The 26,522-nt window shown below is 44.1% G+C and overlaps 1 protein-coding gene across 6 annotated transcripts in view; it reads right to left on the reverse strand.

Annotated features, from left to right (window-relative positions):
• Window positions 1-26,522, reverse strand: part of OSBPL10 (oxysterol binding protein like 10) — a 334,389-nt gene that overhangs the window by 215,509 nt on the left and 92,358 nt on the right. For 5 of the 6 annotated variants that reach the window (XM_054504478.2, XM_064588972.1, XM_045903929.3 and 2 more), the window contains 2 exons: window positions 6,954-7,129; window positions 3,071-3,150 (listed from right to left, as the gene is read on the reverse strand). In XM_054504478.2, coding sequence (XP_054360453.1) covers window positions 3,071-3,150; window positions 6,954-7,129 — 256 coding nt within the window. Of the gene's footprint in view, window positions 1-3,070; window positions 3,151-6,953; window positions 7,130-16,036; window positions 16,131-26,522 lie in introns of those variants that run through there. The other variant, XM_064588986.1, reaches the window with a different exon arrangement.

Below are 26,522 nucleotides of genomic sequence, written 5' to 3' on the forward strand. Positions count from 1 at the left end.
TTTTTTTTTTTTTTTTTTTTTTTAAGATTTTATTTATTTGACAGAGAGAGACAGTGAGAGAGGGAACACAGCAGGGGGAGTGGGAGAGGGAGAAGCAGGCTTCCCGCCGAGCAAGGAGCCCGATGTGGGGCTCGATCCCAGGACCCTGGGATCATGACCTGAGCCGAAGGCAGACGCTTAACGACTGAGCCACCCAGGCGCCCCCACATATATTCTTAATAGCCATGATGCAAAGTAAATAGCCACCCTACAGTTAACTGGACATTGGGATCAGAGTCATGTTAAGCCCAACTTCATTTTCACTACTAGCTTTTGCCTAAGCGGCCTTGGACTTCATAACGCCTCTGCTGAACAACCGGGTCTGTTCACAATGTAAAAATCATTATTCCCTAGGGGATCACAGTAGCTACGCTATAAATGAGGGATGGTCAGCAATTCCACTTGCAGTCTCAAATAGGAAATCCTACAGGCCCTGCCACCTAAATTATTATTTATTTGGGTTCTGCATTAACAGGTTAATCTGTATTCTCAAAACTACCCAGAGAACACATCAGTAAATCAGATTCTCCTTCAGAGAATCTTTAAATTCTCTTCCTATTTCTTACTACCATGAAGAGGTCCTTACCTTTCCCAGTCTCCAGTGATTCATTAAAACATCAGTGCACTTCAAGTTGGTTTCCTGACCTCAATTCTTACATCCAAAATAAATTCCAGATGAACCAATGATTGAAACACAATAATTAAACTATAAATTCACTGGAGGAAAACACTGGAAATCTCATTATTTTAGAACAAAGAAGCCTTTGTTAGGCATGATGTAATACCAAAAGCCAAAAATGAAAATATTCATAAATTTGACAGCAAAAATTAAATATCCTACATAGCAAAAAATGTACCCCAAGTCAAAATACAGGTGACCTACCAGGAGAAAACATCTATAATACAAATAACAGGCAAAGGACAAATATGCTCAATTCACACATAGCTAAGTGCAAATCAAGGAGAAAAAAAGAACTCGATAGAAAAAGGATAAAAGGATGAAGGATAAAAATTGGCAGATCACATCAAAGAAATACATGTGATGATCAACATTTGAAAACATACTCAACCCCTGTCATGACTTTAGAAGTGAAAATGAAAATCACGGGGGATTAATTTTTTATCCATGAGACTATCAAAAGCTAAACATTAGAAGAGCCACAGTTAGAGGGGGAAATGCATCTTTACACACAAAATTGGTAGCAGAACAAATTAGGAGAATTTTTTTTAGAAGACAATTTAGCAATGTCTAGGAAAATATAGCAGACACAGAGTCTGTGACCTACAAGTCCAGTGATATAACTTTCTATGTACACCTAGAGGGACAAAAAGATATATATACAAAGATGTTCACTATAGCATTATGTCTAACAACCTAAATGTCTGTCAGTAGAGGACTTAAATAAAGCAGACATCCATTATTAGATCCCATATATCTAATAAGACTTCCAAAGTACCTTTTAAAAAGGGGGGAAGGGACTGTATGCATGAAAAGATCCCATCCGTGTAAAAAACACAAACACACATATACATACATCCTAACACATGCCTAAATCTACTTGAATGATGTACAAGAACTGTCAAGTGCAATTATCTCTAATGAGCATACATTACCATGTTGGGAGATCTGTCCTTTTTATTTTAGGCCCTTCTGTTTTATAAAAAAGTAAAAAGATACATATAAAAAGAAAAATTTTAACTGCCCTGCCTAGGAGTTTATAAAATACTGATGAAATGTCCAGGACTCCTACCATAATTCCTAGAAAACAAAGCAAGGCAAAGAGAAAAAAGCTTTAGAAGTAGGGCCCTACCTATGGTAAACCCAGATTCTGCGTGGGGAAGTCAAAAGGGGTGAGAGCAAAACAGTAGTAAGCAAGTCAAGGAAAAGAGGTCTCAAAAGAAAAAAAAAATTAACAGTGAACAAGATCATTATGAAGAAATCAGTTCAGATCGTACTTGGAGGCAGAACAGGGAGGTATACCTAAGCAAGGCATTTCCCATGGCCTTGAGCAAGACAGCTGACTGGCTATAGGATTAAAATCATCAGAAGTTTCTTTTTTTTCTTTCTTTCTTTTTCTTTTTTAAAGATTTTATTTATTTATTTGACAGACAGACAGACAGACAGAGAGCACAAGTAGATAGAGTAGCAGGCAGAGGGAGACGGAGAAGCAGACTCCCCACTGAGCAGGGAGCCCAATGTGGCCTTGATCCCAGGACCCCGGGATCATGACCTGAGCCGAAGGCAGACACTTAACTGACTGAACCACCCAGGCGCCCCCAGAAGTTTCATATGTGGGTCTTTCTACTGGATGCATAGAATGTGGAAAAATACTCCAATCGGGTACCGTACTTAAATTAGAATTAATGATATAAAAGGGGTAGTCCTTTGAGCACTGATTTCAACAAATATTTATTGCCATGAATAAATTTACTTTGCAATTATTTCCCGTATTCTAATGCTAGGAAATCCTCCGAATAATCCATGAAAATGCCTACCTCCTATCTCCCACGTATCTGATCTAAGACCTCCTACCGAATCCTGAGGAAAAAAGAATTCATAACTTAGATGCCAAATTACCTGAGAACATTTCTATACTTGGAATGCTGAAGTTCCCTGCAGGATATTTCATCAATTTGGGGTCTATGTTTTATTTAAGGACCACTGACGACAACTAGTCTCTCGTGAACAGTAAATCAAATTCCCTCTGCCTCCACAGTGAAATCATCCACTCAAGTTTCTCAACAGACATTAACAGCAGCCTAAATTGACAACACGTGAAGCCATAGAAGGGTCTTCCCAGAATCAGTTCCAATGAGGTGTCTGCAGGCCTCTTCATTCTACCTACAAGCTAATCCTCCTACTTTCCTCTTGGTTTTAGATTTCAATGCAGCAGGGCAATATGAATTCCAATACAGTGGGTAACTTCAAAAATGACAGGAGAAACAGCCTCCCCAAAGAAACAGATAATTGGGCTGAAGGGTAGCTCTCCAAATTACTCCAGTGTCTCCTTGCTTCCCCATGGTTACTTACCTTAGAACTCGTTTCCATGTGATATTTGGCACAAGCTCGAAGCTGAGTCACCCAAAACTGTTTCTCCTTTGCATCGGCAGCTAAAATAGAGAAAGAAACGCTTGCAGAGATGGTTTCAAAACATATTTAACCTATTTCTACACCCACTTATGGGGGTGGGGGGCCCAGGGAGTGAGGGAGAGAGAGAACAAAGGGGAAAACAAAGGCAGATCACAATATTCTCAAGCAGCCTGTGTTCTCACACACACACACACACACACACACACACACACACATATACACAAATTACACTAAATCTCAACAGAAAATTCCCTCTTAAACCACATTAAAAACATACTCTGAAATGTCTGTTATAAGAACAATTTTTGCCCTTTTTTTTAACCTCCTCTGAAAAAAGTCATTTCTACTTTTTTTTTTTTTAACGATTTTATTTATTTATTGGACAGAGAAAGAGTGAGAACACAAGCCAGGAAACAGAGGGAGAGGGACAAGCAGGCTTCCCGCTGAGCAGGACCCAGGACCCGGAGACCATGACCTGAGCCAAAGGCAGCTGCTTAACCTACTGAGCCACTCAGGAGCCCCATCATTTCTACTTCTTTAAAAAGGCAGCAGGGGGGGTGCCTGGGTGGTTCAGTTGATTAAGCGACTGCCTTCGGCTCAGGTCATGATCCTGGAGTCCCGGGATCGAGTCCCGCATCGGGCTCCCTGCTCGGCGGGGAGTCTGCTTCTCCCTCTGACCCTCCTCCCTCTCATGCTCTCTGTCTCTCATTCTCTCTCAAATAAATAAATAAATAATCTTTAAAAAAAAAAAAAAAGGCAGCAGAGGGGCTCCCGAGTAGTGCAGGACCCTGAGATCGAGCCCCACGTGGGGCCCTGCACTCAGCAGGGAGGCTGCTGGAGATTCTCTCTCCCTTTCCATCTCCCTCTACCCCCTCTCCCCAACTCTCTCTCATAAATAAATAAACCCTTAAAAAAATAAAATAAAAATAAAAAGCAGGGAAGGTAAAACATGATTATTTTTAAGCACCTCTACATGTGTGGCAAATAAGAGGCTCAAAGTATAGTTTTTCAGGGCCTTTGGGCATTTCCAGAATTGTACTGTGGACTTACTAGCATCTACAAAATAAACATTCAATTGAATTATTTTAATATGTGTCCTCAATGATTCATGTTATGATTGGACAGAACAATATTCCAAATGCTGCTTTAGAGGTCTTCAAATTTCCTCCAAAGAGACATTAAAATACAAGCCAACTGTATGGTCATTATCTTCCATCTACACTCCCATCTCTCAAATACATCACATTATTTTCTTAAACTATCATGGATATATAACAGGTTTTAATAAAATCTAAGTCATCAATTTCACTGCATAACTAACTGCATAAATAGTTTACTATAACTTTAACTGCATGAATATTGACTAGGCAGGAAACAGAAAGATTCCCCTGGAAGTTATAATTGTTTACAAAAATGGGCTTCAGTGTTGTCTGTCAATACAACTCAACTTCAGCTTGAACTTTCGGGTGAACAAATCTGGAGTGGCAGACCAGCGTAAGATCAGGTGACTTTGACTTCCAAAGGATTCTGCAGAAACGAGAGGCTTTTTCCCTAGGAAAAGTGAAGAACTGCCAGGTTATGGCGGTCCCATTCAAAGGCTCTGCACCAAAAACATTCTCAGAAGCCGTGCATCTACTGACATCAAGACTCATTCAATTCTACATGTAGGTGAGATGTGCAGTGAGAAAACCAACACCCAGATCCTCTTGGGATGAGCCAAGGACCAGCCATATATCTGCAGAATTTATCCCGCCTTTTCTGCAGTTCCTAACTTTACGCTAAATTTAGCCCTTGCGATAATGTCACGCAGATAATAAAACTTTTGTATTTGTTTTAAAGCTACCCTTAAAAAAAAACAAACCAACCCCTGACTCTTAAAAGGCAAAAATGAGATGGCTCAATTGTCATATTAGTCGGGTTTTTTCATTTGTGTGGGTTTGTGTCATTTTATAAACCACAGGTGGGGGGCTCGGGGGGCGGGGAGTGCCATTAAGTTTTTCACCTGCTTTTTTGTTTCTGCCTGAACAATTTGTTAAGCAATAAACAACAAAACGAAAGCAAGGACCATATAAATCTAGCCAGCTGGAACACACACCGCATGAATCTCCAAAGAGAACATGAATATTCCCACGTTTCCAAAAACTGAAAAACTTTTTTCAATGATAGGCATTTTTATTTCATAGGTTTCTGGGTTGTTTTATAGATTGTGAAATATGACTTGTATATCGATAGTAAAGAAACATTAGCTTATTCCATCTCTTGGCAGGAAAGCTTGTAGGTGGAATGATGAAAATTGGACTCAGAGGGGGGCGCCTGGGTGGCTCAGTTGGTTAAGCAACTGCCTTCCGCTCAGGTCATGATCCTGGAGTCCTGGGATCAAGTCCCGCATTGGGCTCCCTGCTCAGCGAGGAGCCTGCTTCTCCCTCTGACCCTTTCCCCTCTCATGTCCTCTCTCTCATTCTCGATCTCTCAAATAAATAAATAAATCTTTAAAAAAAAAAAAATTGGACTCAGAGGCAAGGAGGCTGGGCCCTCGGTCTGGCTTTGCAGAGGCTGATCTCTCACTGTCAGTTCCTTGGGGTCCAGGAGAGACACAAGGGGCCTTTTCTTTGTACTGAGCCCTTCCTTGGGCAAAGAAAAATGGAGGAAGGCAGAATCCTCAACCAACCCCCAACACTCAATACAGGCAAGTCCTACCCTTCCTCAGACCTTAATAACACTGACTCGGTGTGTGTGTGTGCGCATACATGCATGCACACACACCAACATGGGCATCCGGATTGTTGTTTTTGTTATTTCATTGAAGAAAACTGACAATTTTTCTGGCAATGCAACTGTAATGGGACGATGGAAGAATGATCTAGCAATCCAATTATACTGCTACAGTCGGGGCTGGCATTGCTAAAGACCTGTACGATGGACGTGCCTTGGGGGTGGCGGGACCTATAGCCATGGCTCAGTGTGGGGCTTCCTGGGGATTTATCCTCCAGGAGGATGCTGAGCAGGCCTCAGTTCTCAAGAAGCAAAGAGAAGGGGAAAAAAGCAAGACAAAAAAATTAACTCCACACCAAACAGATGGCTTCCTTACCAGGCCCTAATACTACACCAGAATAAATACAATATAAGTGAAGGGGGCTGGGCGCCTGGGTGGCTCAGTTGGTTGAGCGACTGCCTTCGGCTCCGGTCATGATCCTGGAGTCCCGGGATCGAGTCCCGCATCGGGCTCCCTGCTCGGCAGGGAGTCTGCTTCTCCCTCTGACCCTCCCCCCTCTCATGCTCTATCTCATTCTCTCTCTCAAATAAATAAATAAAATCTTTAAAAAAAAAAAAAACAATATAAGTGAAGGGGGCCTTTACTAAGAGACGGTTCTAGAGAAACTCGGGGGCGGGGGGGCGGGGGGGGCGGGGGGGGCGGCAGAGGAGAGGCGCGCTGACCCTTGAAATGTTTGTTTTGTCCTCACAGCCTAGCCGCGCAGGGGATTGTAATGAAGATTCATACTGTAAAGTCCAAGAAAATATACACTGAGCTGATATGAAAAATCTGAAATCTGAAAGCTGGGCTGGCTTTACTGTCACTCCCCTTTCATCTGTCCTTAATTCCTCAGTTATTTAGGACAAGCAATTCCCAATGCCAGCTCCATCTCCCTGCCCCAGGTTTAAGAGAGGCAGTGTCTGTCTGTCTGTCACCACGGAGTTGTCAAACGCAGCAAATTGTTAAAGGTGATTAAAAAAAAAAAAAAAAAAAAAACACCCAGGAGAGCCGCCGCCATGGTAACTGGGAGTGCAGCCCCTGAGCTGCATCTGAAGAGTTAGAAGAACATACCTCTCAGCTTATACATCTCTCCGTTAGCGGAGTACACCACCAGCATGTGGGGAACTTCATCGCTCAGGGACACTATGGCTCCAGACAGAGGCAGGGCTCCCCGAGGCTTCTGGTGTTTGCTTTGCTCATTCACAAAATACTGCAGGATGCCAGCCTCAAAATCCAGCACAAAGTACCTGTGCAGAGAAACACAGTGCATCATTCCTCCTCCTCCAGCAGAGGGGGAAAGTCATGCTTAAATCAACACCAAGGCTCTCAATTCAGGGAGGTGGAAACCCCACCTCCCTCCCGGGCGCCCCACAGAAGTCAGCCCGTGAGTAAGGGGAGAGTCCTGGGCTCTTAAGCCAGAATGGTGCTTATAAGGGGCCACCAGGCTAGGCACAGGCTACGTCCATTCCGGATTTGGTGTAAGGCCCATTACCTCGCCTGGTGCCCATGGAGGTCACAGTAAGCCTCCAAATGACCCCCTTCCCCCCGCCCCCCCCCAAAAAAGGCAAGCAGATGTATTGGGTGACAGCCTCGGGTGACACACTCCGTAGGACTTCACAGGAACAGCTGGACCTTCTAAGCCTCTAAGAGAGGCCGTTTTACACGCAGGGAACAGCAAGCTGGGCCCTGAGCTTTCTGCCGGTGGCACGGGTAACCCTAAGGAGCCCGAGCTCCAGGGGTCACCGGTCAGGGAACTGGGCGTGCTCACACAGCCACCTGGCACACTCCAGCAGGCCCTTCGAGAACTCACTCTACTCTGGGAGGCCACAATGCCGTTGCAAGGTAAAAGCAGAGGGGCTGCAAGTTGCCTAAAGCACTCAAACAGGTCTTTGTAGCCACACATCTGGCCTGTTTACACGCTCAACCTATCGCCTAGGAAGTCACCCCAACAAACTCCCCTTCTGCACCAGGAAGAAAAGGTCTTCATCTGAGACTCAAGTTCTTCCTGCAGCCCAGAGGCTCACTACAGCCCCTGCTGACTTTTCCGCCTTCTCGTTTTCTGTTCCACTCACACCAGCCTCTCCTCTCCACCCTCAGAGTCCCCAAGTCGTCTCCCACACCACAGGACCTTGGCTCATGCTGTTCCTCCCTGTCTGGAACAGTTACTCCAAGTGTGGCCCACAGACTGTTCCCAGTCTACAACAGCTTTGCAATTTTGGCTTTGCTTCAACACCCGACTGCGTGATCAGAGGATCGGTCTCATTAAACACACATGGCACATACAAGCTACACACTAGTCATGGATCAACCACAATGGAACTGAGGGGAGGGGGCGGAGGTCCTTCAGCACAGTTCGAAAAACACCTGCCCAGAATGCTATTCCTGCCACCTAGACTATGGCTTCTTTGCCTTCTTGCCATGTTAACTTCTCAGCCTTCGGGAACAACTCAAGGACCACCAACTTGAGAAACTTCCTGATACTCAACTATTCCTCCCACAAGCTCTCATAGCACCTTGTAATTGTCCTTCCCGGCCCAGCCCGGCCCCGATGGGAGTCTATACTCACAGGAGCCTCTAATTCCACATCTAGTTTCCCCACTAGACTCTACACCCTCGGGAGGCAGAAGTATGTTCTCCTCCCAGTGCCCAGCACAGTGCTGACACTTCACTGATACTCAGTGAACTTTTGTTCAATGGATTAATGAAGCCAGGGTGGGGCGGGGAGAACCCCACCAAATTCCAGTTTCCAAGCCAGGCACCAAAGCTCCTGGGTCACTACTGTGAACTCACAGAGGCACTGCAAAAATAGTTCACGTTTGGTGGCGCCTGGGTGGCTCAGTCATTAGGCGTCTGCCTTCGGCTCAGGTCATGATCCCAGGGTTCTGGGATCGAGCCCCGCAGCGGGCTCCCTGCTCCGCGGGAAGCCTGCTTCTCCCTCTCCCACTCCCCCTGCTTGTGTTCCTTCTCTCGCTGTGTCTCTCTCTGTCAAATAAATCAAATCTTAAAAAAAAAATAGTTTACGTTTTTGAGGGACATACGGCAATACTCAACACAGGTCAGACGCCATGCATGTACTAACTCAGTTTGTTTTCACAGTTTCAATGTTAGATTGCACTACATTCCTTTGAACAACACCGTATCTCTGCAAAGTAGGGTTTTCAGCAGGTGCGGGGATAAGAAGCAAACATCAATGTGGAACAGGAAAAGAAGGCAGTGATATGCCCAATATGATTCCAAAGCTTGAAAGCCACACAGGGCCCGCAGGTGCATACATCCCATCCATAAGTAATTGCATTATTTAAACAGATTTTTTTCCACTTATGATTATTACTATTTTTTCAAATACCAAGGTGCTAAAACATAAATATGTATGAAGTTGTTTGGAACTAACCATTTAATAAATGAAACTTAGGGGTTTCTTCACAGTAGAAGCACCATGAACCAAGAACGTTTACAACCCTCTGATCTAATTCATTCTCACAGCAACCCAAGAGTTACACATTGTCATTCCCAATTTACAGATATCCTGAGACCCAAAGAAATTCACAATCCAAGAGCAAGGCTTGGTTTGCACCAGCAATCATAAACTCCCCTTTGATTGTCATGCCAGTCCTCCCCTGGCCCTTTCTCCAAGTCACCTCTCAAGTCACCTCTCCTGGACTCTCTTAGAAACTTTATTCTCCCCGCCTTCCTGTTCCAACAGAGCTAACCCAGCAAGCTGGAAGCTCCCTTCCCAGAAGCAGAGGTGCCCACCCCCGCTCCCCTCCCACAGAGCAGGGTGCCTGACACCCCAGGACCCAGTCCTCCAGAACTCCAATTCCTCTAAGAAATCTTCCACTCGTAATTATTTTTAACATTCTGGCCAAGATTGTTTACCTATCTCACCTGTCTCCTTCCCTCCCATACCTTAGGCCAGGATAATAAAGATAGACTTCTGGTTTTCATTATTAGCATGGATAAATCAAGACACAGAAATGCATCACAGACAGGACTATTCCAAATTAAAGCTCCTACTCCAGCAGTATCAACATCACCTGGGAGCTTCTTTGAAATGTAAATTCTTGGGCCCCACTCAAGACCTGCTGAATCTGAAACTCTGGGGGAGGAACCCAGAAAGCTGTGTTTTCTGCTTCCAGGTGATTCTGATGCAGCTCAAGGTGGAGGGGCACTGGCCTACAAGCTTCCTTCCTCTTCCAGGAGACACCGCCAGAATATATTCTCCCAGATTCCCTTACAGTTTGGGTGTCGCCATTTGAGTTTTAGCCAATAGGATGTGAGGAAAAGCAATGCAGTCTTGACCCATAATACACACATTCTCTCTCTCCCTCCCACATACATACACACCCACTCTTACACACTCACTTTCTCTCTCATACACACACACACACACACAACCTGCAGGTGAACTTGGGAACCCCGCAACAATTATGGCAAAGAGGTAAGGGACCTGGGTCCCCGAATCACCACCTGGAAGAATCACCTGCTAAGGAGTACCCACATCAGGCTGGTATAGGAATAAGAAAGTTCTGCTGAATTAGGCCATTAAGATCAAGATGTGTTACAGCAGTTAGCCTTACAAATTCACAAAAAAGTCTTTATTTCTATTTTCATGTCCTACTTAAATTTTTTTAAGATTTTATTTTTGAGTAATCTCCACACCCAACATGGGGCTCAAACCCACAACCCTGAGATCAAGAGTCACATGCTCCACTGACTAAGCCCTGTCCTACTTAAAATTTGCTCTGACTCGGGGACACCTGGGTGGCTCAGTCGCTTAAGCATCTGCCTTTGGCTCAGGTCCTGATCCCAGGGTCCTGGGATTGAGTCGCGCATCGGGCTCCCTGCTCAGCGGAGAGCCTGCTTCTCCCTCTGCCTGTGGCTTCCCCTGCTTGTGCTTGCTCTCCCTCTCTCTCTGACAAATAAACTTAAAACAAAAAACAAAAAACTTCTTAAAAAAAAAAAAAGAATGTGCCCTGACTCCTTTCTGTGTGGCGAAAACCAAACTCCTTCTTCGACAAGAGAGCAGGGTAATTTCTGAGCTGCCAATGATCAAATTATTTAAGTGCTGACCCTGCCTTCTCCTTAGGAGTAACTGTTTTCAACTTGACCTAGATCGAATGTCATTGTGACCGTAGCCATGCAGACACGCTCCTGGCAAGGCAGAGCACTAACAGTAATACTCCTCACAAGTGTAGGGAAGGACACTTGGCTCCAACAGCAGCACTTCGTGTCCTCCCCCTCCACCCCCCTCCCAGACCAAAGCTGCAGCATCCCTCGTAGATAAACATGCCCACTTTCCTGGGGGGAAGCAGAAAAGGAGGGGTATCTGAATAGGCTTCAAGGAAAAGGCATATGCCATTGGTCGGAAGGGAGGAAGGGTTTGACATCTTTCTCCTTATTGCTTCTACCAACTCCTCATCTGTCAGCTTTCCTTGCTCCTAGAGGCAGCTTCCCAAATGCATCCTGTTTAAACAACTCACTGTATATTTGCAAAGACATTATTCAGAATCTGGTGCAAAGAAATGAATTGAATGTTGTTCTTTTGCCCAATAGGGATGACAGAATAACCAAATGATGTCCCATTATGCGGGATATGGGGACGCATTAGTGATTTTTCACAATACGTATTTCAAACTTACATCGTAATTTTAACCTGTCGCAGATGGGGGAAAAAATACTTCCACTGCGTCCTAAAATAGCTTAAATGCAAATACGCAGGTTTGAATCATGTGCACTAAGGAAGATCATCAATAATTTACTCCCTTCTAAAGACAATTAGAAACTACCGTGTTTGGAGAGAGGGGATGGAGTACCAGCAGATTAAAAACTGTAGCCAACTCAACAAAGTGTTCCTTCAGGAGGGCCTCTGAAAGGTAAGTTAGCTTGTGTCACAGAAGGTGAAAGCTATCCATACGGCATTAAGGAGGGCAATCCTGGTTGGTCACATCCCCTGGGAGGAAGGAAATTAAATTTGGTTTCCCACAGGGTCATGGCTCTGTCAGGTACTGCTGTTCGGAGCTTAGAGCGATATCTGAAAGTCCTATTTAGCTTTCATGCTAAATAGGAAAAGTTAACCATATTTCTAAATGAGACTTCATAAGCCCAAGTGAAATTGCTAGATAAAACCCTAAAACATTCTTACAGGTCTTTCCTTCTGGAGAAATGATTAAGACAAACCTAATTCCTACTCTTTTTTTTTTTTTTTTTTTTTTAGTTAGTGTCTTCAAGCTTTAGTGTGCAACCTGACGTGCAGGTAAACTTCACTGTATACAGAGCAAGCCTATTTTATCTGCCGTGTTAACAAAGCAAAGAACGTGCTAGAGAGAGAGAACCAGGGGAAAACTCAAACCCACTTAGAGAGCCATCTTCATTGCTAGCAGGTCAGTTTCCTGGGGGCACCACTGGCCAGTTCCAAAGCTGGGAGCCATGGCACGTGGCGGGCCCCATCCTCGCAGGGGCTGAGGGCCAGCCACTGCCTACTGCTTATCCTTCAGACAAACCCCACTGCTTTAGAAACACCACACAAACACACGCACACGCTCCAGCCTACATACACACAGACTCACAGTGACGCTGACACTAACATGTTCCCACACATGCACCTGCACACACGTATGCAGATACTCATGTTCATGCTCACACTTCTGCACTCACATCGACATTCTTGAACTCACATGCTCCCACCCCACTTTTACACACTCCAACATGCACACACATTCACACTCCCCTGCACATGCTCTGACTCACTCCCTTACACACACGCATAGCAGCGGCCCTTTCCTACAGCACTGCTCTCACCCAGCTGTCTGTTTCATTAAGGTTCCACTTTAGGGTCTGAAAGTTGAAAACCATACGTTTTTACACTGGGAGCAGGGAGGAATGGGCCTGGAAGCACACCAACAACCATGGGCCAAACTCCAGCCGGGAGCGGAAATGTCACAGGAAAGGATGGGAGGCAGGCATCGGGAAGAAGCTCCTCGATGCGGACAGGCAACCAACCCACGAGAGAATTTAGAGAAAAAAAAATGCAGTGAAAAAAAAATCTTCCTTTGAAGACGAACTTTGCTAGATAGGCTGGTCCTGACAAAAAGCTAAATCATTTCATCTGAATTGAAAGGTGAAAATTAAAATGACAAGAGTAAAGGTCCTAGGAAGAAGAGGTTCTCGCCTCTCCGTGGCGTGTGAGCAGACACCCTTCATACCTGTGTTATTTCCAATAGGCTGTCAGGACTCTCCGTGTCTCCCCAGAGATTCAGCCCCATCATCACCACGCCTGATGCTAGGGCCAAAGCCTCGGGGACCCCCTGGGACCCCCTGCCTGCCAGACCTGCCACCCCCATCCCCATGTTAAAGAGGAAGGTGGACCCAGCCTCCACTGACCACAGGTGGACAGGCGGTCCTTCCCACCGAGATGGGTCTCACCTTCCTCGGGCAGCCTGTCTTCTGAGAAGCAACTGCCCCCGCTGCAGGAACTCACTGGACACGGCCGGCTGGGGAAGTCTGAGCAATGGCCTTGTCCCCACGAAGGACAACATCAACCTTGGTCTTCCACTTAAGACACTTTTCTGGGTTGGATTATTTACTGCCTGACTCTTCCAGAACTCCAGTCCACACCCCACTGGCACACCAAAATGGCAGAGACAGACACCCTCTCGCAGAGGCTGGATTTCTCTGCCTTGGGCATCCTCCCCTCCTCCATGGGCCCATCCACTAGAGAACCGACCCGTGTAGGCACAGAGCTCAAGGAGTGGTTCTTTCCAGCACGACACACACAGATACCTCAGATTTCAGCTGCCCACACCCAATTCCCTTCTATCAGTTGAAATATCACCATTTCTGACAGCTAGAATCACACTTCTAAAATGTCCAATCTATGGTTTACAGAAAAATTAAAATGAGGAAAATCCACAAAGCAGAGCAAACTCAGTATGTGAAAGAGGAGGGGAAATATCAAATTGTGGGTGTATTTTCCTAAATTCACCTTAAGTCTTCAAACCTAACACCATCTGTTGACCACCTTCATTGAGCCCTTCTCATCTCCAGAGAGCAACATATTAAAGTTCTCCACACCAAGTTACCTCCTCGGAGCCACCAGTCACATGCGAGAAGGTATTTATGCATCCCCAGGTGGGCCTGTAACACCTGATCATGGTGGTCTCCTCACAGGGAAGGGTTCACACACATAACCCTTAGAGTTTCTGGCTTGGGAGAGAAGGTAAATCTTCTAGAAGTTTTCTCATGATAACCTGGAGAGGAAGCACCAAAACCTTACAAATTCCAAGGCACAGTGTCTGCGGGCCACCTTAATCCTAGCCAAGCTTTAACGTGTGAAACCCGCTTAAGTCTTGCAACTTGTGAAGATGGGATGGCCATGTTCCATCTCTGTGGATTCCCAATCCATTCGGGGTTTCCTGGGTGTGATCTGGAACTGCAGCTTAAGGAGGGCAGGGAGGGACCTAAGAGAGGTCATCCCTCCAGGTGGGCAGGTGGCACTTTAATACACAAAGGGAACTTACACAGGAGGCTTGTCTTGGGCAGCAGCAAGATGAATCCACGTGCCCACCCTCCAAACCCTAAAGGTCATGTATACCGTGCAGGTGTTCTCAACCATCCCACCACCATCTCAAGGCTGTGTCCTTGGAGCAGGCTCTGGGAGCAGGAAAGGCCAGCAGAACCCACATTCCAAGGACAGGGAAGGGGGTGAGAGGCCTCCAAGTGCCCAGCTCCAGCTCACAGGTCAACTGGTGGTCACGTCTTCTTGATGACCATTCCAACAGTCTCCGCTACTTACTACTCAACTTACGACCAGAGATTTCCACCACTGCCACTTATCCCCCAAAGCACCACGAGGCAGAGATTCCAACATCCTCCAGAAGGTACTAAGTTGTCAGAGGGTCTTCAGGCTCATCACCAACCAGGGCACAAGTATACTCTATTACGTGAGAATTACAGAAGAACTCAGTCATTCTCAAACATTTGTCCATGCAATACAACAAGTCCAATCTCAATCGATCACAAAAATTTAGCAGGATATGGCCTGTCTATAGGAGAACCATGATGCTAGCCTTCAGACGTCTTAAAGATCGAGAAGCTGAACCCTTAGTCAAAATAACTGCTAATCTTCACAGAGCACTTTCTACACGCCGTGTATTATTGCTCATATTAACTCATTTATACCTCCCAGCAGTCCTAGGAAATAGATATGATCATAACCTCTTTCTACAGGGGAAAAATTCAAGCAAAAAAAAAAAAAAAAAAACTTGTTCAGGATCTTACAGACAGGAAATGATGGGGCTAGATTTTAACTCAGGCAATCTGGCTATATAGCTCATAGCTCTAAACCGTTAAGATACTCCTGTGGATTAAAATAGTTTTCACTGCAAAGAAGCAAAAACAGAGGATTGAAAATACAAAAAGCAAATGGATAGAAATGCAAAAGGAAAATAAAATACAGTCAGATCGGGAGGTTGTAGAATCCTCCTATCACCCAGAATTGAACAGATATGCAGAAAACAATACATAGATCCAAGACAACATAAGTTTTATTTTAAATTTGACAAATAATTATATACACGAGTGAAAAATAGGATTTATTATTTTTTTTTAGGATTCTATTTATTTATTTGAGAGAGAGAGGGAGAGAGCTGAGCAGGGAGCCTGATTCGGGGCTCGATCCTGGGACCCCAGGATCATGACCTGAGCTGAAGGCAGACACTTAACCAACTGAGCCACCCAGGCGCCCCAATAGGACTTCTTTTTAAATGTGCATGGAACATTTTCCAAAACATTGTCCAAAAAACCATCAAGAAGTAGAAATGTCATAGGTCACATTCTTTATAGTTCATGGTAAAATGACTGGTATGTTAAAGACTTCAGTTTTTAAAAAATAGTATTAGTTTTAGTAATATAATATTTAAATGTAATTGTCATATTATAATTTAATATTCATTTAGGAGAAAAATATGGGTGAATAGGTTAGAGTGGGAAGGGCATAACAGAGGCAAAACCATAAATAAAAGTATTGACACATATTTCTAAATAAATAAATCTCTAAAGTAAAAAAATAATCCATAAATAAAATTAACAGACAATCAATAATGTATAGTTTAAAAAAATACTGCAGTATCTTGCCTCCTAAAAAGAACGTGTCTTACGGTTTGGGTCGGCCACTTCCTTCTTCCTGATTCAGTTAAGCAGCTTTTGAAAAATGTGGATTTCTCCGGGGCGCCTGGATAGCTCGGTCGGTTAAGTGTCTGCCTTCGGCTCAGGTCATGATCCCAGGGTCCTGGGATCCAGCCCCGCATCGGGCTCCCTGCTCCGCGGGAAGCCTGCTTCTCCCTCTCCCACTCCCTCTGCTTGTGTTCCCTCTCTTGCTGTCTCTCTCTCTCTGTCAAATAAATAAATAAAATCTTTTTAAAAATTAATTAATTAATTAAAATGTGGATTTCTGACTCCAACCCACACCTAGAGAATCAGAATCTTTGCAGATGAGGTCAGGAAATCAGGAAGGTGAAATTTCAAAGTTTCCCTAAAACGCCCTACAGGAGAACAGCCAGTGCCAAGTCGGAGACAGAAGAAAACCTCACAGTGTTGTTCGCTGTCCTGGTTTTCAGCTTGTCGGTCAAGGTTTCCCCCACCATCATTCTTACAGCAAATGCCGGAGCACCCACATGCCCATACAACCAAGCAGTATTTATTATTTAAGTGTGCGACAACCTCATTTTGTCTTAGTCTGAACGAGCCCAAGCCCAGCTCCTAAATCACAACCACCCAGGCGGTGGGTTTTCTTGATTCTGTCACTTTGGAAGTATTTTTGAGAAAGATTTAAGGAAAAGTTACAAAACTACCTGGCATAAAGCTCCTGCATAATCGGATCATCAAGCAGCATTATGCAGGTGCTCACCTGCGCAGAGGCGCCCAGGGGCCAGGTTGAACGAACCACCTAAAGATTAAGAGCCGGCTCAGCCCAAGTGGCTGCCACCTCAGGAACCACCTGAAAAAGCACTGGCATAAGTCAACGTTAACTTTGAACACAAGATTTGATGCATTGCGCTTGGATTTGATCTATGATGAGATTCAATCTGCTTTTAAAGACTGGGTGATTTAATTCCAAAAGCAAGAACTGAGACCTGTCTGACAAGGATTAATACAGGCTTTTGGAATATTGCCTCTCACCTTCTGAACTATTAACTCTTGATTTTCCAGTGCCTTTAGGGAAGAATCTAATACTATTATAAGTAAATTGTAAAATATCAAGAGGTGTCATAATGCACAGAGCTCACATTTTCACTCTTGCCGTTGAAGACACAGGTAACTTACCTGGGGATCCTTACATTGGGCTGAGTCTTGATTCAAGTCCCTGCTTTGCACTGTAAGGTTAAACACACACATCAAGTCACGCTGAAAAAGATTCTGATACTCACTAAAGCCCTGGGGTATAGAAGGGTGGGCATTCCCAGCCTGGCTCCCACCAAGATGAAGAGAGCGGAGAAGCCGGCCTGGGGAGACCCACCAGGGGAAGCAATTCAGATCATAAGATTCCCAGGCTCAGCTTTGCCCCCAAATATCCAACTCAGTCAGGCCCTAAACCCCACTGTCCTTGGATCAAAGGATCTTTTATTTTTCCCTAGGGTGATGCAGCACAGAAGAAAGGTGTGACTTGGTGGTAAGAGGCCTGACTATAGCCTAGACCGCTGGTTTTCAAGCTTTAGTTGCATCAGAATCACCTGGAACCTTGTTAAAACACAACTCCCTGGGCCCTCTCCAGAGTTTCTGATTGCGGAGGTTTGGGGTGGTGTATGAGAATTTGAATTTCTTTCTTTCTTTTTTTTAAGATTTTATTTACTTATTTGAGAGAGAGCGAGAGAGAGTGCCTGCACAAGCGGGGGGGAGAGGCAGAGGGAGAAGGAGAAGCAGATTCCCCGCTGAGCAGGGAGCTGGACACGGGGCTCCATCTCAGGACCCTGGGATCGTGACCTGAGCGAAAGGCAGACACTTAACCGAATGAGCCAGCCAGGCGCCCCGAGTCTTTGATTTTCTAACACCTTCCAGGGGTGAGGCTGATGCTGCTGATATGATCACACTTCCAGAACCACTGGTTCTCACTTCGGTAACAAGGTACTTTATCCACTCTGAGCTTTGACGTCCAGGTCTACAAAAGCAGAAAGCTGATCAATTCTCTTTGCAGACCATTCCACCATCACTGTTCCTAAAGATCTGTCTGGTTATAAAACAAGAGCTTCCAAAAGCACACGTCGCTTTTCCAAATGCAGACAGTAAATCGGATCTGATGCTGATGTTCATATTGCATTGTGTCAGCAGTTTAGTTAATTGACTACAATGCCAACAAGACAGAACTTAAAACAAGAGCCTGGATTTGTTCTTTTGTCAAGGTGCCATGGAAATATTATTTGGCAAGGACTAGCACCTGATTCTCAACATGGTCGGCTGTACAAAGGTTCTTTAATGTGGATATCTTTTTTTTTTAAGATTTTATTTGAGAAAGATCGAGAAAGCACAGCGGTGGGGGAGGGGGTCAGGGAAGAGGGAGAAGCGGACTCCTCACTGAGTAAGGAGACCGTTGCGGGATTCGATCCCAGGACCCCAAGATCATGAGCTGAGCCCAAGGCAGACGCTTAACCGACTGAGCCACCCAGGGACCCCAGATATGGATACCTTTACTCAGGGTTAAAGAAAAAAGAGTCTATATAAGTCCAACTTTCTGAAGAAATTCGAAGAAAACCTAGTTGCAAAACTAGGTTTTACTTGCAAGCATTGACTCATTTCTTTAAAAACAATTTTTTTTTCACTGAGTACCTACAATGTGCTAGGCATCCTGTGCCAAGTGCTAAGGACACACTGGTGGGTTGGGGTGTAGACAAGTTCCCTGCTCTGATACAGGGCAGGGTAGATGAATGGCTCCAACAGACAAAATATTCACTAAAATAAATGTGAAACTATAGCTGTGGTAAGTGTCTCGTGGAGACGAGAAGAAGATGTGACCTGGTTAGGGAGTTCGTGAGGACAAAATACCCATAAACTGGTGAAAGGATAAGCAAAATGTGATATATGCATACGATGGAATACTATTTAGCAATAAAAAAACTGATACATGCTACCCCATGGACGAACCTCAAAAGCATTATGCTAAGTAAAGGAAGCCAGATGCAAAAGATGATGCATTTTATGATTTCGTTTATACGCAATGTTCAGAAAAGGGAAATTTGTAGCAAGAAAAAGCAGATGAACAGCTGAGAACAGGAGCAGGATAAACCACAAACCAGCTAGAGGGGATTTTTTTTCAGCGATAGAAATGTTCTCAAACTGGATGGTGAATTTAATGGTATGTAAATTATACCTTAATAAAAGTATTTAAAATAAAACACTTCAGGGACACCTGGGTGGCTCAGTCGGTTAAGCGTCTGCCTTGGGCTCAGGTCATGATCCCAGGGTCCTGGGATTGAGCCCCACATCGGGCTCCTCGCTCAGTGGGGGGTCTGCTTCTCCCTCTCCCTCTGCCTGCTGCTCCCCCTGCTTGTGCTCTCTCTGTCAAATAAATAAATAAAATCTTTAAAAGAAAACACATCAGTGTTTCTGGCACTAGGCTCGGTCAGCGTGGAGCTGCAGGATTACAGCAGGGGCACAATTGACAAGACTTGATGATGAACAGGGAATTAAATTTGGGGAATTCTGCACCTGAGAGACCTTTACAACTTCCAAGAGATGTTGATTAGCATCTGGATGAATGGGGCTGGAGCCCAGAGGAGGTCTGAGCTACAGCTATCAAGTTGAAATCTCCTGTAAATAAGGAGCCACTGAGGCCAAAGGCATGCATGAGATTCCACAGAAAGAGAAGAGAAGAGAAGAGGGGCACCTGGGTGGCTCAGTTGTTAAGGGTCTGCCTTCGGCTCAGGTCATGATCCGAGGGTCCTGGGATCAAGCCCCGCATCAGGCTCCCTGCTCAGTGGGAAGCCTGCTTCTCCCTCTCCCGCTCCCCCTGTTTGTGTTCCCTGTGTCTCTCTCTGTCAAATAAATAAATAAAATCTTAAAAAAAAAAAAGAGAGAGGAGAAGGGGAGGCAGGGAGGAGTATTCTTCAAACCAAGATGTGGGGAAATCTAATCGTAAACAGCAAAAGAGAGAACACAAGGCAGAGAGCTAGGAGGAAACCAGAATCCCAGAGAATGTTTGGGAAAGGAGGCTGTGACCCACTGTGTCGAATGTTGACAAAATGTCCGTGAGATAAGAACTGAAATGTGTTGTTTCTGACCATACACTGATCTGTTTATTTCCAGATTCATGGAGTGCCATGACCCTACCTTACTCTCAAGCAGATCAGTTCTTGTTGACGCAGCAAGCACAAGAGAGAGGAAAAGAATTTCTCTTATCTTCCCAATGTTTATTGCCCAAGTTTACCAGATGTTTCCCAATATCCATGTTCCACTTTTACTGGGAGCAATTGGAAGATTACTGGGTTGAAACCAGGGTTTGTAACCTCTACTTTGGCACAGATTAACTCATAGTCTAAAACCAGATGTAGCAGAGACCGCTGACTACCCAACCCAATATTCATTTCCTCTTCTCTCTCAAATCAAGAGACCTCCAATTTTTAGCGGGCCACAGTAGGCTATGTCAGAATACACTTCCCAACCTTCCCTTCAGCTAGAGGTGGTCATGTGACTGAGTTCTATCTAATGAGCAACAATGATGTATTAGATTCCTTCCCCTGCGTTTTAGGAAAATGGAGATCATGGCTGGAATTTCAACATTCCAACTTTGAAGACATGGCCACAGCTGTGGATGGTGAGACAGAGAGTTAGAAGAAGCCTGGGTCTTTGAAATCTTTGGCCCCCCACCCCTCAACACCAACCCTAAAAAGCTTACTTCAAGACTTCTTTTATGTGACATAAAAATAAAGGCTGCATATCAGAGTCACCTGGTGTTCTGGGCTGAATTTTGTCCTCCCCAAATTCATATGCTGAAGCCCTAACCTCCGGAGTGACTGTATTTGGAGACCCCAGGGCTTATAAGGAAGAAATTAAGGTTGAATTAGCTTATGAGGGTGGGGCCTTGGTCTGATAGAATTAGTGTCCTTACAAGAAGAGACTCCGGAGAACAAGCTTGCTCTCTCCCTGTGCATACAGAAGAATGGCAGTCATCTACCAGCCAAGAGAAGAGGCCTCAGAACAAAACCCACCTTGTTGGCACCTTGTTCTCAGACATCCGGCCTCCATAATTGAGACATAAATTTCTGTTCTTTAAACCACCCAGTCTGTGGTATCTTGTTATAGCAGCCCAAGCAGACTAAAACACCTAATTACAAGTCCTGCTCCTCTGCATGCACGTTGACCAATTAAATCAGAATCTCTGGGAGTGAAACCCAGGCATTGGTAATTGTCCAAGCTCCTCAGATGATTGCAATTGCAGCCAAACTGGAGAGCCAGTGGCTGATTCCACCTGTTAATTACAGCTGAACACTATTCCTAACTGATACACCAATCCATTTGATCCATCTTCTTGGGCCAGTCAGTATGCACACTGTTAAAACGGGATTATAACGCTCACTACTTCCACCAATATTTAGCAACTCTACCATATGCCAAATGCTGAGGATACACTGGTAAACTGGTCACAGTTCCTGCTCTCAAGAAGCTTATAGTTATGTTATATGAAAAGATACATGAATTTGTTCTCTGAGCAAAAGCAACAAATTATGTAACTATTATAATTATTTGGGTTAAATACAATGCAGAACCCAGAAAAAGTAACATGGATGAAAAGCAATCATATCTCCATATTAAACAAAAGGTAACAACCTATTATAAACCTAAATAGTGTTTCAGAAATCACTCAATAATTAATTGCTGAGAATAACTTCACATCAGCGATATATCCCCATTATACACACATATATACACATATACAGCATTAGAAATTGTGCTTAATATATCTACATTTCTTACTTATCATCATGAGGAACATCACCATATTAATTTCAAGACACTCAAACTCCAAGAACTGTATGACAGATAAATGAAGTGTTCACCATTGATCATAGTTTTCAAAACAGACTTCCTTTAGAGTCCCATACAATAGATCGCCATCACATCTATAGAGGATAAAGAGTTACTGTATTATTTTCAGATTTCATGTAAAAACAATAATTACTCCCCAAAAGACTGTTTAAGACTAAACCCATTTGGGGATCAAATGCTCCAGGTTCTAAGCACAGACTCCACATTCCAGAGGATCTAATCAAATGGAAACTACTTGTATTTTCTGCAAAGATGGTATTATTTCCTTACAAATCTATTTTCTTTCTCAGGTCTGGACAAGGTGGAGAACCAGCACATCGTCCGGATCCCTCCTTGGAATCCAATCGTAGAGATGCCACAGAAGAGTAAGGATGCTGAGAGACTGGAGTGCAGAGCAGAGGTGCCTGGGTCCCCAACTGCAGTGACAGGCTGGGGCCAGGGAGCATGAGGGCCACAAAGGAGGCACAGTTTCAAGGAGAGTCCTCCAACTGTACCACGTGTGTCACTATCACTGCCCAGATGAGCAGAAGCACCAACTCGAAGGGCTGCTGTGATACCTGGGCAGTGCCTAGCTTGGGTGGGTCACTAACAAGAGTAAGTACCATGGAGCCAGCCAGCTTCTGACCTTCTGCCTTCCCACCTCAAAACCTGTCCTAGGCCACAGCCAGACAGCGCTAAGAAAGACTCAGGTCAAGTCCTCGGGATGAAGAAGAAAAAAGACAAGAGAGTTAAGGGATCCAGACTGCCCTTCAGTCCTGAGGGCATCTTCTGTCACTGAGTGAGCTCATCGAGTGAGGACAGGCAAGCGCCCAAGCTGCTGTCACCCCTCTCTCCGATAGAGAACAGGCAGAGTGACTAAACATCACCAAGTAATAAAAGGTACCTGACAATGGCAGAAAGAACCAGAAATTAGGGGCGCCTGCGTGGCTCAGTTGTTAAGCATCTGCCTTCGGCTCAGGTCATGATCCCAGGGTCCTGGGATCGAGCCCCACATCAGGCTCCCTGCTCGGCGGGGAGCCTGCTTCTCCCTCCCCCACTCCCCCTGCTTGTGTTCTCTCTCTCGCTGTCTCTGTCAAATAAATGAATAAAATCTTTTAGAAAGAAAGAAAGAAACATGATGGCATGTTATTCCACAGAAACAATGGTGACACAAGGCAGCAGAGTATCTGCAAAACAGAGAGATAACATAGCCCCAAGAAAGAAAGAAAGAAAGAAAGAAAGAAAGAAAGAAAGAAAGAAAGAAAGAAAGAAAGAAAGAAAGAAAGAACGAACGAGCCAGAAATTAGAGAAGCATGTGTGCTATAAAAGGGGGTGGGGGGAAGAATGGAACAATTCACATTGGAAGAAGTAGACCTAATGGGGAAAAAAAACTTAAAACAAATACTTTAAACAGCCTCAGTGAGCTATGGGAGGCGACTGGAAATGTGGAGTAGAAAGAAGCAGAACCACCAACTGAAAATCCTGAGTTTGAAAAATAAGCTTTGGGGGTGCTTGGGTGGCTCAGTTGGTTAGGCATCTGCCTTTGGCTCAGGTCATGATCCTGGGGTCCCGGGATTGAGTCCCGCATCAGGCTCCCTGCTTAGCAGGGAGTCTGCTTCTCCCTCTGCCTGGTGCTCCCCCTGTTTGTGCTCTCTCTCACTGTCAAATAAATAAATAAAATCTTAAAAAAAGAAAAAGAAGTTTTGTAAAAGGGCACTTAAAGGATTGGTAGAAGAGCAGAAAGAGGTGGAAGAATGAATTGGTGAGCTGGAAGATTAATCAATGCACTCTCTCTGAAAGCAACAGGACCAGATTTTTTTTTTAAAGATTTTATTTATTTATTTGAGAGAGAGAGAGAGCACAAGAGGGGGGACGGTCAGAGGGAGAAGCAGACTCCCTGCTGAGCAGAGAGCCCGATGCAGGACTCAATCCCAGGACTCCAGGATCGTGATCTGAGCTGAAGGCAGTCGCTTAACCAACTGAGCCACCCAGGCGCCCAACAGGACCAGATTTTAAAGGTGGAAAAAAAATGTGATAAAATAGAAGTGTCAACATCCATCTCGCAGCAGTTCCATGGGGCAAAAAAAAAAAAAAAGAATGAAAGGTAAAGGGGAAATATTTAAAGAAATAAGAACCAGAAATTTGCCACAATTGAAGAGTTAACACTTCATACTGAAAGAACTCCCAGATGCCAAAAAGGCTGAATGAGAAAAAGCTACACCTAGATATATTATAGTAAAATTACTAATCAAAGAAAAAGAATAAATTCAAAAGTTTCCAGAGGGAAAAAGCAGAAAACCTGTAAAGAAAGAAAAATACCAGACTGACATCCGAGTTTCAACAGCAACATTAGATGTAAGAAGACAAATACTTTCAAAATGCAAAGGAAAAGATCGTGGAACCCTTCATTCGGTGTTCAGCTGATTATCATTAAATGTGAAGGTGAAAAAGTCCTTTCACTTCTCGTATCATGGGCAATGGGGGTTTTGAGGAATCTTCCTTCTACAGTAACTGAGTTCTAGATACTACGCAAGAAATCTCACAATAAACCACAGTTTCTCAGGAATGCCCCATACATATGTACCCATGTGGTACCAGGGCTGTGGGCAGCTGAGGGCAGCAGGGTTGGTTGTCTTGAGGGCAGATGTTGATAGAAGCATGCTACTGGGATAGTGCGCCTTGGGCTCAATTTCTCCCAGGTTTGGGAGAAGCCACACCTGGGATCCCCTTTAAACCAAGACCCTCAAGGGGGTCTAAAATGATGTCAGATCAGCACCCCTCTGGCTACTATAAGAAACAAAAGTAAATCCTCTCCGGAGGAAGCATCCCTAATGTATATTCTCATGCAGATAAGTTCAAGCAACATATTCACAAAGATCACCAAGTACAAAAGAAGGCAAGCCACTAGGAGTGAGTTTTGGCAGAAACAAAACAATGCATTCAGACCTCCAAGAATGGCAGATAACTGCAATTATTAGATATAGAGTATATAACAGCTGGGTACAAAATATTTAATGAAATAAAGTATACAAACACAAAGATATGCACATAACAAAAGACTATCAGGAAGGAACAGATGTATTTGAAAACAAAATGCAACCTCTATACATTAAAACTGTAATTTTTTAATTAAAAGACTATATAGCATAGGGAATGTAGTCAATGGTACTATAATAGCATTGTAGTTGTAGGATGACAGATGGGAGCTACACTTGAGGTGAGCATAGCATAACATATAGACTTGTCAAATCACTATTTTGTACACCTGAAACCAAAGTAACATTGTGTGTCAACTACACTTCAAAAAAAATTAAAATTAAAAAAAATAAAAGAATCTCTGAATGGGTAAAGCAGTAGATTAGAAACATCTAAAAAGAGAGTAAGTAATGTGGAGGTGCCTGGGTGGCTCAATCAGTTAAGTGGCCAACTCTTAATTTTGGCTCATGTCATGATCTCAGAGTCTTGGGATTGTGCCCCCACATCGGGCTCTGAGCTCAGCAGGGAGTCTGCTTCAGGATTCTCTCTCCCTCTCCCCTCCCCCAACTCTCTCCCTCTATAAAGATAAATGAATAAATCTTTAAAAAAAAAAAGAGTGAGAGAGAGAATAAGTAATCTGAAAGATATACTCAAAGAAATTCCCCAAAGTGCCCCAACGACAGAAAAGATACACAGAAACTGTAGGAGAGACATTAGGAGATCGGGAGGCCAACCACTGATCTAATTACAGCACCAAACAGAATGGAGAGAAGGAGGGAAAGACAATATTCAAGGAAATAATAGCTGCGAATTTTCCAAAATGGGTTCCCCTGTAACTCAAACATGATAAATAAAAAGAATTTCACTGGGTGGCTCAGTCGGTTAAGCATCTGCCTTCAGCTCAGGTCATGATCCCAGGGTCCTGGGATTGAGCCCCATGTTGGGCTCCCTGCTCAGCGGGGAGTCTGCTTCTCCCTCTGCCCCTCCCTTCCCCCCCCCCACCCCGCTTATGCACGGGCACGCACTCTCTCTCAAATAAATAAATAAAATCTTAAAAAAAAAAATTTCACAGCTAATCATGTCATCAAGAAATTGCAAATAGCAAAGGGAAGATCCTGAATGAAAGTAAAGATAAAGTTCAGATCCTCTACAAAGGAATCTTAATCAGAATGATGGCACATTACTCCACAGAAACAATGGTGACACAAGGCAGTAGAGTATCTGCAAAACAGAGAAAACATAGCTATCAATTTTAAATTGTGTGCCCAGAAAAGTTGCAGAATGAGAATAAAGTACTTTATAGCTATACAAAACACTCAGAGACCTGCAATTAAGGAGCTTTTAAATTTCTTTAAGAAAAAAAAATTCCAAAGATATATGCAAAAAGAATAATTAATGAATAAAATGATAAGCACAGAGGCAAACCAAAACAATGTGGTCTATACAGAAATAACGATGTCTAACTTGTGGGATTTTTTTGTTTTTATTTATTTATTTTTAAAGATTTTATTTATTTGACAGAGAGAGACTGAGTGAGAGAGAGAGCACAAGAAGGGGGAGGGTCAGAGGGAGAAGGAGACTCCCTGCTGAGCAGGGAGCGTGATGTGGGACTCAATCCTGGGACTCTGGGATCATGACCTGAGCCAAAGGCAG

The sequence above is a fragment of the Mirounga angustirostris genome, unplaced genomic scaffold (genome assembly GCF_029215605.1).
Source record: "Mirounga angustirostris isolate CCGP_5_RB_7025 unplaced genomic scaffold, mMirAng1.0.hap1 SCAF_1, whole genome shotgun sequence".
Taxonomy (NCBI): domain Eukaryota; kingdom Metazoa; phylum Chordata; class Mammalia; order Carnivora; family Phocidae; genus Mirounga; species Mirounga angustirostris.